This window comes from Cebus imitator, unplaced genomic scaffold, assembly GCF_001604975.1.
Source record: "Cebus imitator isolate Cc_AM_T3 unplaced genomic scaffold, Cebus_imitator-1.0 Scaffold359, whole genome shotgun sequence".
NCBI lineage: Eukaryota > Metazoa > Chordata > Mammalia > Primates > Cebidae > Cebus > Cebus imitator.
This window is the reverse complement of record NW_016107674.1, coordinates 484,326-497,207: the sequence shown is the minus strand read 5'-3', so window position 1 is coordinate 497,207 and position 12,882 is coordinate 484,326. Positions and strand designations below refer to the sequence as shown.

Here is a 12,882-nt window from a genome sequence, read left to right as displayed (position 1 = left end):
CATGTACAGCCTTCCATTTGACTGGTGCCACTCAACCTGGCTTGAGATACCCACGTATGTGGCCATCGCTCACAGACCTGCCCTGCTCTACCCAGTTCTGATTGCTAATGCGCCTCCAGGAATGATGTCATCTGTGTACCACTTTCGGGAAGAATAATCTGCCATTGGGTTTTGCATATAAAGAATAAAAAAAGAAATCAATAGAAAATGATGGCTTAGAAATAATCATGAAAAAATGAGAAACAATGACATTTACTACTGTCCTTTATAAAACAGAAGATAAAATAAAATAGTTGTTCCTTCAACAAGCTGGAAGCCTGTAATTGTGACCTTCTGTATCCTTCCTTTGATTTTCTTCTAAGCTCAGGAATCTTTCATTGGCTAAATCCCAGCATTTTTTTTTTTCTCCCTTGGCCAACTTTTGGCCTTGCTTGGGAACAGCTGCCAGTATTTCTCTTTGCTGCCAGTCAGTCAAAAATGTGCTCACGCTGGAGGCCTGGCTCCATCCCACCCAGGGTGTGGAATGCATTAACTTTTTCACAAACAGGCTTTGCCAGGCTGCACACGAAAGTCCATCTCAGCAAAGCTCACTGCATTACTAGCTAGCTTGGAGGTGGTGCCAATGTCAGTTACAGAGACTGTCAACATATTTTAGGAGTCTATGGCAAAGTGATGAATTCTACTATGTGTACCAAGTTAATGGGAAAAAAGAACATTTCCGAGATCCTAGGAAACCAGAAGTGCTGTTATTTAATTGCTTCTCCAGTCCTTAAAGAAAAACAAGCCAATCCTTTTTCTAGCCTGTAATTTGGTTCAGAATCCAAACAAACAAGAAAATAAAGGTATTAACTGATTAGTGCCCACAATTTTATTCTACTTTCGTTGTGCTTTCAAGAACAGCTTTCTTTCTTTTTTCCTTTTTTTTTTTTTTTACTGACAACCATGCATCACTCCAATGCCTGGGTATGATCCATTTTATTAAAAAATTCCTGAATCATTTTCCTGGCTTACAGCTTATCCAACCAAGATTCCAGGTGTTCTCACCATAAGAAGGGCCTCTTTCAAAAGCTGTCTGCTTTTATAACTGCACACCCACCAGAAATGTCATGAACACCCCAACAATGGAGTTGAAACCTAAAAACGTTTGGTGACGTTCCAAGGTTTTGAATGGAATGAGAATCCATTAAGATTATTAGGTAACTTTATTGATATTCTCAGATTTGTGCCAAATGTTAAAGCTGCCAAAGAAAAGAAAGAACAAAAACCGATTCTTGGATCCCAGCTCTGAGTATTTTGGTGTGGAAACTGTATTTTCTTGTAACTCACTTAAAAAACACACCATGCTTTCACTGTATAATTGCAATCTCAGTTTTCAGGAAGCAAGAGAAATGAGATATATAATCAATGTTTCTCTTCTGTTTGGCTTTCAGCCTAAATGATCCTGCACTTGTACTGGCAAAGGAGGACAGGTATTAACAGTGAACAGGAAACCTATTCTAAGAAGGACTGGCTCAAGTGAAGCACCACTACATCATGAGTGATTCAACCATCTACTCAAAGAGTGATTACTCTGCAAGGATGAAGCCATGCTAATTGGACAACGGCTTGTTGCCAGTTCATGTTGGTGTGACCTACAATACCCTTGGCTGACAGACATGATGTCTCTTTGTCACACCTTTTTTTTCCCCCAAGGGTGTAGGGTATAATCTGGATGGGAAGTAGAAATAATTTTGAAAACTCTCACAAGTGCTATTTAACTTCTTATCATGAATTAAAAGTTTAATTAAGTACCTTGGTAAAGGCCCGGGTTCTATGATTAACTATGACAAAAATAATAGTTACGATGACTGATCAAGTGAGGAACTTTATAGCTCTCAACTTTGTATTTAAAGCTATTATAATTTTAATTGAAATAGCTAAGAGACTCCATAATGGGAGAAAGAAAGAAACATAAAGGACATTTTGTTCATATATAGAGAAGTTTAAAAATGAATTGATATACTAATAACTAATTTTATAAAATTTGATGCAAACAAGTTTACTCTCAGAGGCCTTATTATACATCTATTTCAACATGTTGATTATTGTGGTCATCCTACATCAGATAGGGATAAACAGGCATAGTGAAAAGAAATCTTAAAAATGGCTTTGAAATCAGGTCACTTGAAATGATTTTTAGATATGTCTTAGGTTTTTGTCTACTCAACTCCTACTACTATGCCAAAAGAGGAACACATTTCTGCATAAGTTTCTTTAAATAGGGCTTACTGGCCTCAGGATTTAAAAAATGTAAGAGGTTTGGAAACAGCTTATGTGTCTCAGTTTTAAAATTAGCTATTGCTGTGGCTATTTTCACACTAGATTTCCCTCCCTCTATATCAGCGCTGCAGCCTCCAGGGATGGAGTCACAATAGTATGAAGCTCCCCTTTGGGGCGCTGCCTATTGCACCTCCATCCAAGACTGGGGCTCACATTTCAGGGCTAGCCATCATCTCGGAGTTACTATAAATAAGTTCTGCCTTTAGGCACCTCAAAATTATCAGCATGATTCTAGGACTTGAAAACTTCTCACTTGCCAGCAAGTAGTTGCCTGAAATATTTTGACTTCTTATTTATTTGCTTTTTTTTCATCTGCTGGCAAGTCTTACTAACGCAACTTGGAAAATTGCACCACAGCTTTTAATGAGGATTCTGAGGTAACAGCCATTTCATCAGAGAAGACTGTTCTTTCCTTTTAGGGGAATAATAACACCTACTGTTTCTATAGCACCATCCTTCCAAGAAGTTTAACACATCACATTTCATTAATCTGAACAGCAGCTCTGCAAGTCAAACTGGAAACTAGCATTGTTACTCCCTGCATACTCATATTGAAATCGGTCATTAAATGTGAAGCAATTTTCTCAAAATCTTAACACCTTCTGACATGGTTAAAGAGCCATGATCTGCCTATGTTCTAGGTGATCAGATAGTCTTCTAGGTGATCTTAAGGGTCTCTTCCGCCCTTTAGCTGTTGTCTCCTGGGAATGCCTGTAGGGCCCTTTCTGAAAAGTCAGGGAAAAATCACAAAAGTAAGTAAGTGAACTGAGCTTGTACCTCTTCTGGAGTCCTGTGGTTCTCTCCCTTCCTGGCCAGTTTATCTCCCATCTTCATGGTTTTTTCCTACCTCTCAATCCAAACATCTCTCCTTTCTTCCTGACCAACAGGATTTCTTCTCTCTTCCTCAAGTAGGAAGCTAGCCAAGTTCAAGGACTGTAAACCCGTGTGACATAGGCTAGGACCTCAGAGATCAACCAGCCCCAGTACATCATTTTCAGCAGCTCAGGATGTGATGTATTAAGTTGAGTCTGACCATTTGGTTAGTAGATCCCATCCTCTGTTGAATACTCAAGGCAACTGGACTTCTGTCTCCTGTACCATCAAGTTTTCTCTCTCTTTTGGAACTTTCCCTTCAGCCCAGGCATTAGGAAAGGTTAGGCTCTGCCATGGTTAATAAAACACCACATCTTCAGAGCTTCCAGCAGGGAGCGCAGACGCGCGTATACCTGTGAATGAAGAATGGTCCTCTTCTGTTGCGGAAGGTTGTCCTCTTTGACCAAGTGTGTAGCTTCAGAGGGACACACGTGGAGCAGTGAGGGAGGGAAGGGACACCGGCCTAGCCAGCTGGATCAGCCCAATCAACCTGGCAATGCTGGGGTGGCAGATGTTGCAGCCAGATTGCCTTCATATCCAGAAACACCAAATCTTACGTGCTTAATTAAGCTAAAAGTTTATTTCTCATCATGTCAGTCTGATTTGAGTCAGATGGCTTTTGCTGGCTCTCTTCCAACAGTGACTCAGGGACCTAAGCTCCAGCTTCATCACTCTAGAGTCCTTCGACACCAGCTAAGTAGCTGGGACAAAGAATAAAGAGCTCATGCCTATTTTTGACTGCCTCAGAGCAAAGTCCTCATGTCACATTTCATTGGCTACATCTAGTCATATGGCATACCTGATTACAAATTCAGTCTTTCTAAGTATCTAGGAAAGAGAAAAACTGGGTGTGGGTGAGCAATGGTCATCTTTACCACAGAGTGCAAACATGCTGGGATTTCTTCCAACATAAAACAAAAAACCAAATAAAACCTCTTTTGACACCATTTCCCTCCATACTGGTTTACTTCTCTGCTCCCTTTCACTCAAAATGCCTCATTCTCTTCCCATTCTCTCTAGAACACAATCCAATTGGTTTTTGTTTCTACTGCTCCCCCAAAAGTGCTCAATGAAATCACAAATGGCCTCCAAATTGCCTGATGGTCAGTTTTTGGCCTTCATCTTAGCTGTCAGTCAGCACCGTTTGACCTACTTGACAGCTCTCTCCTCCTTGAAATGATTTCTTCACCTGGCTTAGTGCGCACTACGCTTTCTTGCTTTTCCTCCCACCTCAGGCTTGCTCCTTCTTGGTCTACTTTGAAGGCCCCTCTTCATCTCCCCAACCTGTTAATTCGAGAGAGCCCCAAGGCTCAATCTTGGGACTTCTTTTCCTTTCTATCTCTACTCACTTCCTTGGTGATCGTATGTAGTCTTGCTGCTTTCAGTATTCCCAATATTCTGGTGTTACCAACTTTTATCTCCAGGCTAGACTTGTCCCATGAGTTCTGGCCATGTAAACCCAACTGCATACTAGACATCTTTCCTTAGATGTGAACAGGCATCCCAAACTTAATATATACAAAATAGAAGGCTAGGTGTGGTGGCTCACACCTGTAATCCCTTCACTTTGGGAGGGTAAGGCAGGTGGATCACTTGAGGTCAGGAGTTTGAGATCAGCCTGGCCAACATGGCAAACCCCCGTCTCTACTAAAAATATAAAAATTAGCTGGGAGCGGTGGTACACACCTGTAATCCCAGCTACTTGGGAGGCTGAGGCAGGAGAACTGCCTGAACCCAGGAGGTGGATGTGGCAGTGAGCCAAGATTGTGCCACTGTACTCCAGTGTGGGCGAGAGGGAGACTCCGTCTCCAAACAAACAAACAAACAAACAACAAAATAGAACTCCCAATCCTACCCCAGCCCCCAATCCTACTCCTCTCAGTCTTCACCTATCTCAGTTAATGCCAACTGCATTCTTCCAATAGCTCACGCCCCAAGCCTGGATGTTATCTGTGACTCCTCTCTTTCTCTCCCACCTCGTATAAGAAATTCCCGCAAGCTCTACCTTCAAAATATCACCAGAACCTGATACCAACCACCACATCACTGCTATAGCCCTGGTCTAGGCTGTCAGGTCACACCTGGGTTATTATCTTAGCCTCTTGCGTCTTTTCCCTGCTTCTGCCCAGGCCTTCTTTCAATCTATTTCATGTGGCACTCAAAATGACCTGTGAAATTCTCCAGTGGCCAGCTCATTCCAAAAAAAAGGCCAAGTGCTCAACAAGGTGCACAGTCTGTCCCATTACCTCTCTGACTCAACTCTTCCCACCCTGCCTGGGCTCACTCTGCTCCTGGGTGCAAACATGCCCCACCCACCACAGCCTCCTTGCAACTCCTCCTGCCTGGCTCACTCTTTCCCTAGACGTCAGCATAGCCGGCTCCCTTGCCTACTTCAGGTCTCTCCTCAAAAGTTACAACCTCAAACAGGCTTTTGTTGATGACTTTTTAATTTAATTTTATTTTTTATTGCATTTTAGGTTTTGGGATAGAACATGCGAAGAATATGCAAGATTGTTGCATAGGTACACACGTGGCAGTGTGATTTGCTGCCTTCCTCCCCTTCACCTATATTTGGCATTTCTCCCCATGCTCTCTCTCCCCAGCTCCCCACCCCCCACTGTCCCTCCCCTATTTCCCCCCAACAGAACCCAGTGTGTAGTGCTCCCCTCCCTGTGTCCATGTGTTCTCATCGTTCAACACCCACCTATGAGGATCACTTTTTAAAACTGTAATACTCATAACCTAACTCCCTTTTCTGTTTTATTTTTCTCAATGGCATCTAACAAAGTATATTTAACACTGATTAATTTCTGCTCTTTCCTCCTTCTCCCCACTGGAATGTGAGCTAGGTTCACCTAGCAGCTAGAATGAGGCCTCCTTTTGATAAATATTTGTTGAATAAATAAATCAATGAGTGAGAAAACCAAAGCCCAGAGAGGTGGACTGGTTTGCTGAAGATCTCACATGCAGCGGTACCAAGGACCAGTGTGTGGTTTTCCCAACCCCTCATGGCTATTGATCCTAGTTAAAAAAAAAATCTGCCCATTACTCTTTTTCAGGCAAAGAGTGGTGGTGTCTTCTTTAGAGTTTTGTTTAGGTGAAAGGGGTGAGGCTCTGTGGTCTGGGCTAGCTAAGTGCTTTGCCCTTCTCATCCTGGTCATGCCACTTCCCAAAGACTTCACCCTTGTTTCCCACCAAAACTTCACCTTCCCTTGCACTCACTCTCAGGCTCAGAATGCTGCTGTCATCCTATGCTGTGGCATTAAGTACTTTCTGTACTATTACATACTGAATGGATTGCCCAAAGATAATCATTGGCTGTCTTATTGCTTCCTTAAAAGACTGAACCTAAACCATCCCTGAGACATTAACAGCTTTCATATCCTCTAAAAACTTCCAGACAAGAAGATTCCATAATTTCCTTGTTGGCATCTGTGCTTGGCAGTACTGCTGCAGGAATGTTCTTTATTGCACCCTGTGGTTAAGACTTAACAACAAATGCCTTTTCTTTAGAATGCTTCTAGGTCAGCTTTCTTTCTTGTATAGCACTGAAAAGTGAGATTTGCCCCAAAATGTTGAGTGAGAGAGAAGGCAAAAGATAGAGAGGATAAGCCAGCACAAGCCTGAAATCTATTTATACTGAAGAAAACATAAGGTCTACCTGCAGGGGCCATACTCACCCCCACCCTGTAGCCGTTCCCTGCATGAACCTGTCCCCTTCTCTAGAGGGTACAAGGACACAGGAAGCAAGCCAGAGAAAGGTGGTGAGGCCTTGGCAGTAACCTCTTGACAGCCGCTCCTCCCTTAGCATTCTGTGAGGGAGCCAAACAGCCACATAAGAATAGGGTTGATGTGCAAACCCACTGTGGGCTGAGCATCTTCTAAGGAAGCACATCCCATCCCTGTCCTCTGAACTTGACATGCCAAAAGACTGAACTTCAAAGTCATGATACAACTTCCGGCATGGCTGGCATCCAGCCCGAAATGGCCTCTGTGACTATAGCTAAGGAGGTGTCAGGCTAATGAGCAGTGGAAAAATGGCCTGCAATGCTTGGCACATCAACTACTTTCTCTTCATCTCTTAGCACAACATATACTCACTCATATAAAATTGAATGATCTGTTTTATTATATAATGAAAGTACTAAGTACAGTGGCTTATCTCCAACTATCTGCTGACACAATTACCTGGGTGTGTTGTTCAGTGGGGAACCAACACTCAAGTCCTAGAAATCCTAGGGGCTGTCATTGGTTTTTTGTTTTTTTTTAAAGCAAGGTAATTCAATTATTCCTTGATTTCTAGAAAGAGGCCTCCCTCTATTTTTGTCTCTCTTTCAGTTTAGAGGCTATGCTGGGCTCTGAGTGGCTCTCATGTGCTAGTAATGGTATGGCTCATCAGGAAATGGGATTTGGGGTGGACAGTTGCTGGAGGCCAGATCTGGGTTTGGCCAAAAGTGGATGAGGAGTGGGGCGGAGGAGTGGCAGTTTGCATTAAGAAGTTTCAGGCTCCCAGGAGGAACTCTCAGGCCTGGCCATGCTGGACCCCTAAGGAGCACAGCGGCGGCTGTCAAGGGAGTGTAGATGGGTCAAGTGTGAATAAGAGGAGGGCAGGGCCAAAAGTTGATTCAAATTCGGTGGTAGGATTATGATGAGGTTTAAAGATTTCCAAGGAGCTAATCTAATGCTTTCTCTTATATCTTCTGAACTAAATGCCAATTAGTTCCAGACAGCTACTTTCTAAGGTAGTGTTTAGAATGTTTGCTTATTTACCCCTTAATTCAAATTCTATGAAATAATTCACTGAGCTACATGTGACAATTACCATTGAGCCTGCAGGGACACTTCAGTGTGCACAGAGCAAGCGGAGGAAAATGATGCCCAGCACGCAGGTCCACAGGCAGGTGCCCTGAGCAGAGCAGGAGGGCCCTTCAAAGGAGGCCTCAGAAACAATGACAGATCCTCAAAGGAAAATGTCACTGGGGCTGGCTTGCATGTTCCATCAACAAGATACTTAGAGGTGGATTACTGACAATATGAATTTGCATTTCATAAGAACAATAAGGATCTAGTTCTACCTGAAGATTTCAGAAACATGAGCAACCAGAATGTTTCAATGGTTTGGAGGATGTAGATGATGCAGGGATGACAACCATTTTACAGGGGGAGAAAGAAAGAAAATCAACACACAGCAAATTCCCACTTAAATGAGAACAGCAAATTCTCACTTGATTTTTGGGTGATGTCTATACAGTGTGGCTCTCATTTAAAATGCCATTTCCAATGTCATAGAAATAAGCAATTATCAGGGATTTTATCTAAAAAGAATCTTTAAGGTTATACCATATACATTTATATCCCAGTTTCCTTTACATTTTATTGTATTGGTATTGTATTTTTGATAAATAATTCAAAACAAAAGGATCCCTTGAGCTCAAGAGTTCCAGTCACACCTGGGCAACAGAGCAAGACCCTGTGTTTAAAAAGGGACTTATGTTTGTCAAATGCCTACTAGAGGATAAGGCTGTGCTGTGAATTTTTGTAATTATCATCTCACCTAGTCCTCATGGCAAGCCAGCTAGATAAATATGTCCCCATCGGCGCAGTTGAAGAAAGGCCAGCTCAGGATCCCCTGGCTACACTGCAGCTGCCATTCCTTGGCCTTCCCCTGTTACTTGGTACCCAGTGCTCCACTCCCTATCCCAGTCCCAGTGTGTCATTTAGCTGATCTCTTTTTTTTGCTTCTAGTGTTGGGATCTCTCTAGCTACCTACGTAACTAGTGGTATGAGGAGTGGTAATGGAGCACTCTATGTTGAGTATGTAATAAGGATACGAATGTGAAAATGCTAGTGCATATGCAGTCCTCATTTTTTTTTTTTTTTGAGACATGGTCTCACTCTGTCACCCAGGCTGGAGTGCACTGGTGTGATCACAGCTCACTTGCAGCCTTGACCTCCTGGGCTCAAGTGATCCTCCCTGCTCAGCTTCCCCAGCAGCCGAAACAAGTGTGTGCCACCACATCTGGTTTATTTTTAAATCTTTTGTAGAGATGGGGTCTCCCTATGTTGCCCAGGATAGTCTTGAACTCCTGGGACTCAAGTGGTCTTCCCGCTTTGGCCTCCTGAAGTACCAGGATGACAGGTGTGAGCTGCTACACCTGGCCCCGTTTTTATCTGGCCTCATTTTTATCAGCTGGCCGCTTTCCTGCTCAGCAGGGATAATAGGAGATGTTGCTTAACAAAGAACTGAGATCTGATGGCTCCTCCACTGCCCATATCTCGTTTGTCTGTCAAATAGACAAACACAAATAGTGTTTTAACATTTTAATTATCATTTTCTTTTTTCTTCTTTTATTTTCTTTTTCCTTTCTTGAGACAGAGTGTTGCCCTGTCACCCAGCCTGGAGTGCAACGGTGTGATCTCAGGTCACTGCAACCTCTGCCTCCTGGGTTCAAGCGATTCTCCTACCACAGCCTCCCGAGTACCTAGGATTACAGGCACGTGCCACCATGCCCAGCTAAATTTTTGTATCTTTAGTAGACAGGGATTCACCATGTTGGCCAGGTTGGTCTCAAACTCCTGACCTCATGATCCGCCCATGCTGGCCTCCCAAAATATATTGTTTTCTTTTTTAAGTTGGGGTCTTGCCATGTTGCCCAGTCTTGTCTCAAACTCCTAGGCTCAAGGGATCTTGCTGCTTCAGCCTCCTGAGTAGCTGGGGCTACAGGTGCACTCTACTGCACCTGGCTTCTTATTTGTTTTTTTATGCTGAATTTAGTTGTCTTTTGGTGGAGCAGGTGATTGCCCCATCACTTTCTACTGTCCTATATATAACCTACTTCACTCATTTATATTATTTGTCATGCCCCTGAAGGCATCTGGTTTGTGACCTCTGGGACTGAATGCTGGTTGTAACCATCAGCATCATACCTGGGTGACGGGGTCTTTGGTTTCTCCTAAGATCGCTGTGAAGAGCTGCTTAGTGGAACACTACACAACTCTAGGGAATCTATTTGCAAAAACTATGGATGTGAATTGTACTCCTGGGAGTTACAGAGTACACAGCTTGTGCAACTGTTGGTGGTGGCTCAAGAGTTGCACACTGTGCTGATGGTGCACAGGAAATGATTCTGCCCTGAACACAAAGTATTACCCTTAGCCCCACAGGAATGACAAAAGTCAGGATGATGAACCAAGAGGAAGTGTATATACGGTTCAAAGGGTTACCATTTAATGGTCTGCCCATCTTTTGGGTTGCTACAACTTAAACCATCCAATTAAAAGTCAGCTCTGGACAGACCAGGTCCAGCTACTAGTGTCCCCAAAGTGCCAAAATAACCGCACTCACTGAAGTAATTAAGAAACCTGAGTGGGCTGTTTTCAACAATGGTGAGAAAAGCAAGTTTATGCTTCTTAGAATCTTACTAAATTAACGGTGAATATTACTAGTTGCTTTTATTTTTCCCCCAAGCAAAGAAGGTGCTGTGAATGCTTTCGACTTTTTACTCTCAAGGGAAATCTAGCAATCCTTAAACCATCTGAAACACAGAAATCATAGCAATGATTCAGATCCCACATCTAGGACTGTGACAAACTTAGGCTGAACTACTCAAAACCTGACGTGTAAGTGAACTAGAAACTACAAGTTACTGAGCCGCAGGTGATGTTCACTTCCCTTCAAGAAAGATACTCATATTCTGTGCCTCTGAGACTTTAAGTGTATCAAATAGAAACCAGCTATGCCACAAACCTAACGTGTGAGTGACTTGGACATCAGCTCCTGAGTAGTGACATGGCATCTAGTATACCTTCTAGCTCCTACTCAGCCAGTTTTCTGTAAGTCAATAAACATTCACTTCAATACACAAACCAAAGTACGTACCTCCTCAGGCAAGCTGACCACCAAGTCATTTTTTGTCTGTCCGACCAGCGCCTGCCAAAAGTATTCACTGCATGCGGCCAGCACAGCCCGGTGGGCCCGGAACTCCTTCCTTTCCACGATCAAAGTCACGTCACAGAGAATATCCTTTTTCCGCTGGTCATTGAGGCCCAGGAGGATGTTGGTGCAGTGAACTGTGGACTCATACACATACATGGGGGAGTCAGGCTTCTCATCCACAGACATGCCGTTCACACCCTGAAAGAAAGAAAGGCTGAGTCACCACAGCTGTCGGATCAGAGAGAGAAGGTGAGAAAGAACATCATGGTCCCTGTGTCCCACTGCCATAAGCATGGCAGGAAGGAGGAGAACTGCCAATCAGCACATACATGCTTACTCTGTATAATGAGCTCAGGAAGCATACCAGGAAAGTCAAGTTCCACAGATGACTTTATCCTTTCTACTTACTGCATTCTTTTACCCCATGGTAACAAAGCCAGATCTTTTAACAGAACACTTAAAACATTTGAAACACATAGGTATTTTAAAACTTGGTGGTTCTAATATTGTTAGAAGGCTGAAAAGGAACCTTCACATGCAAATAGTCTCCATGCAAGGACTAATTTACATTTATGTTAAGAGGAAATGAATCATTTTAAAGTATTTGTATGCTGTCTAAATGAAGTACATGTAAGTTCCTAAGGTGAAATTTGGCTGAGATGCCAAGTAGAGTAAATATCAAATAACAATACATATTTAACAAGTGAACCAAACTGTCTGCACACTGAAGACTCAGTAGAGTCAGCTATTGCATCTGCCCTCTGCCATTTCAAGGCAAAGCACAATCACCATACGCTATAGTTGCTTAGCTCTTGGAAAGATGTGGAATTGTGTTGTGGTTATCCCAGCCACCTTGATGTATATCCACTTTAAGGAAACACAATGTATCACAACAGCAGTCATGAAAAAACATGCATTCAACAGTCAAGATTACTTTTATAAAAGGTTCTTTGCTTTAACAAATACCCATGGAAGTATTTCCTTTTTGAGATGGAGTTTTGCTCTTGTTGCCCAGGCTGGAGTGCAATGGTGCGATCTCAGCTCACTGCAAACTCCGCCTCAAGTGATCCTCCTGCCTCAGCCTCCCGAGTAGCTGAGATTACAGGTGTGTGCCACCACACCCAGCTAATTTTTGTATTTTTAGTAGAGACGGGGTTTCGCCATGTTGGCCAGGCTAGTCTTGAACTCCTGACCTCAGGTGATTCACCTGCCTCGGCCTTCCAAAGTGCTGAGATTACAGGCATGAACCACTGTGCCTGGCCCCATTGAAGAATTTTAAAATACAGTATCTATAATTAATTTATATAGTTACATAGTTTTTCTGTAATGTTTACTATAGTAGTAAGAATTCCAGTAGTGGGTCCTACTTTCTTTTTGGCTTTATTTTTTTTAAACAGCTTTAACATACAATAAACTGCACATATTTATAGTGAGCAATTTGATGTTTTGGTTATGTATGTAACTGTGAAACCATCATCACAATAAAGATAGTGAACAAATCCATCAACACCAAAAGTACCCTTAAGGCCCTTATAATAATTCCTCCCTTGTGCCCCTCTGTACCACACTCCTGCAATGACTGACCAGCTTTCTGACATTGGATTTTCTAGAGTTTCATATAAATGGAATCATAAACTACATATTCTTTTATGTCTGACTCTGCATATATCAAATCTGTTCCTTTATTACTTATTATTTATATATAAATATAGCATAATTTTTTAATTCATTCATGTATTAGTGGATATTTGGGT

General features: G+C 42.6%; 1 protein-coding gene across 2 annotated transcripts in view; it reads right to left on the bottom strand.

The window, feature by feature from the left end:
• Positions 1-12,882, bottom strand: part of BACH2 (BTB domain and CNC homolog 2) — a 355,372-nt gene that overhangs the window by 75,908 nt on the left and 266,582 nt on the right. For both annotated transcript variants that reach the window (XM_017506784.2, XM_017506783.2), the window contains exon 4: positions 11,072-11,326. In XM_017506784.2, coding sequence (XP_017362273.1) covers positions 11,072-11,314 — 243 coding nt within the window. In that variant the 5' untranslated portion in view covers positions 11,315-11,326. The remainder of the gene's footprint in view (positions 1-11,071; positions 11,327-12,882) is intronic.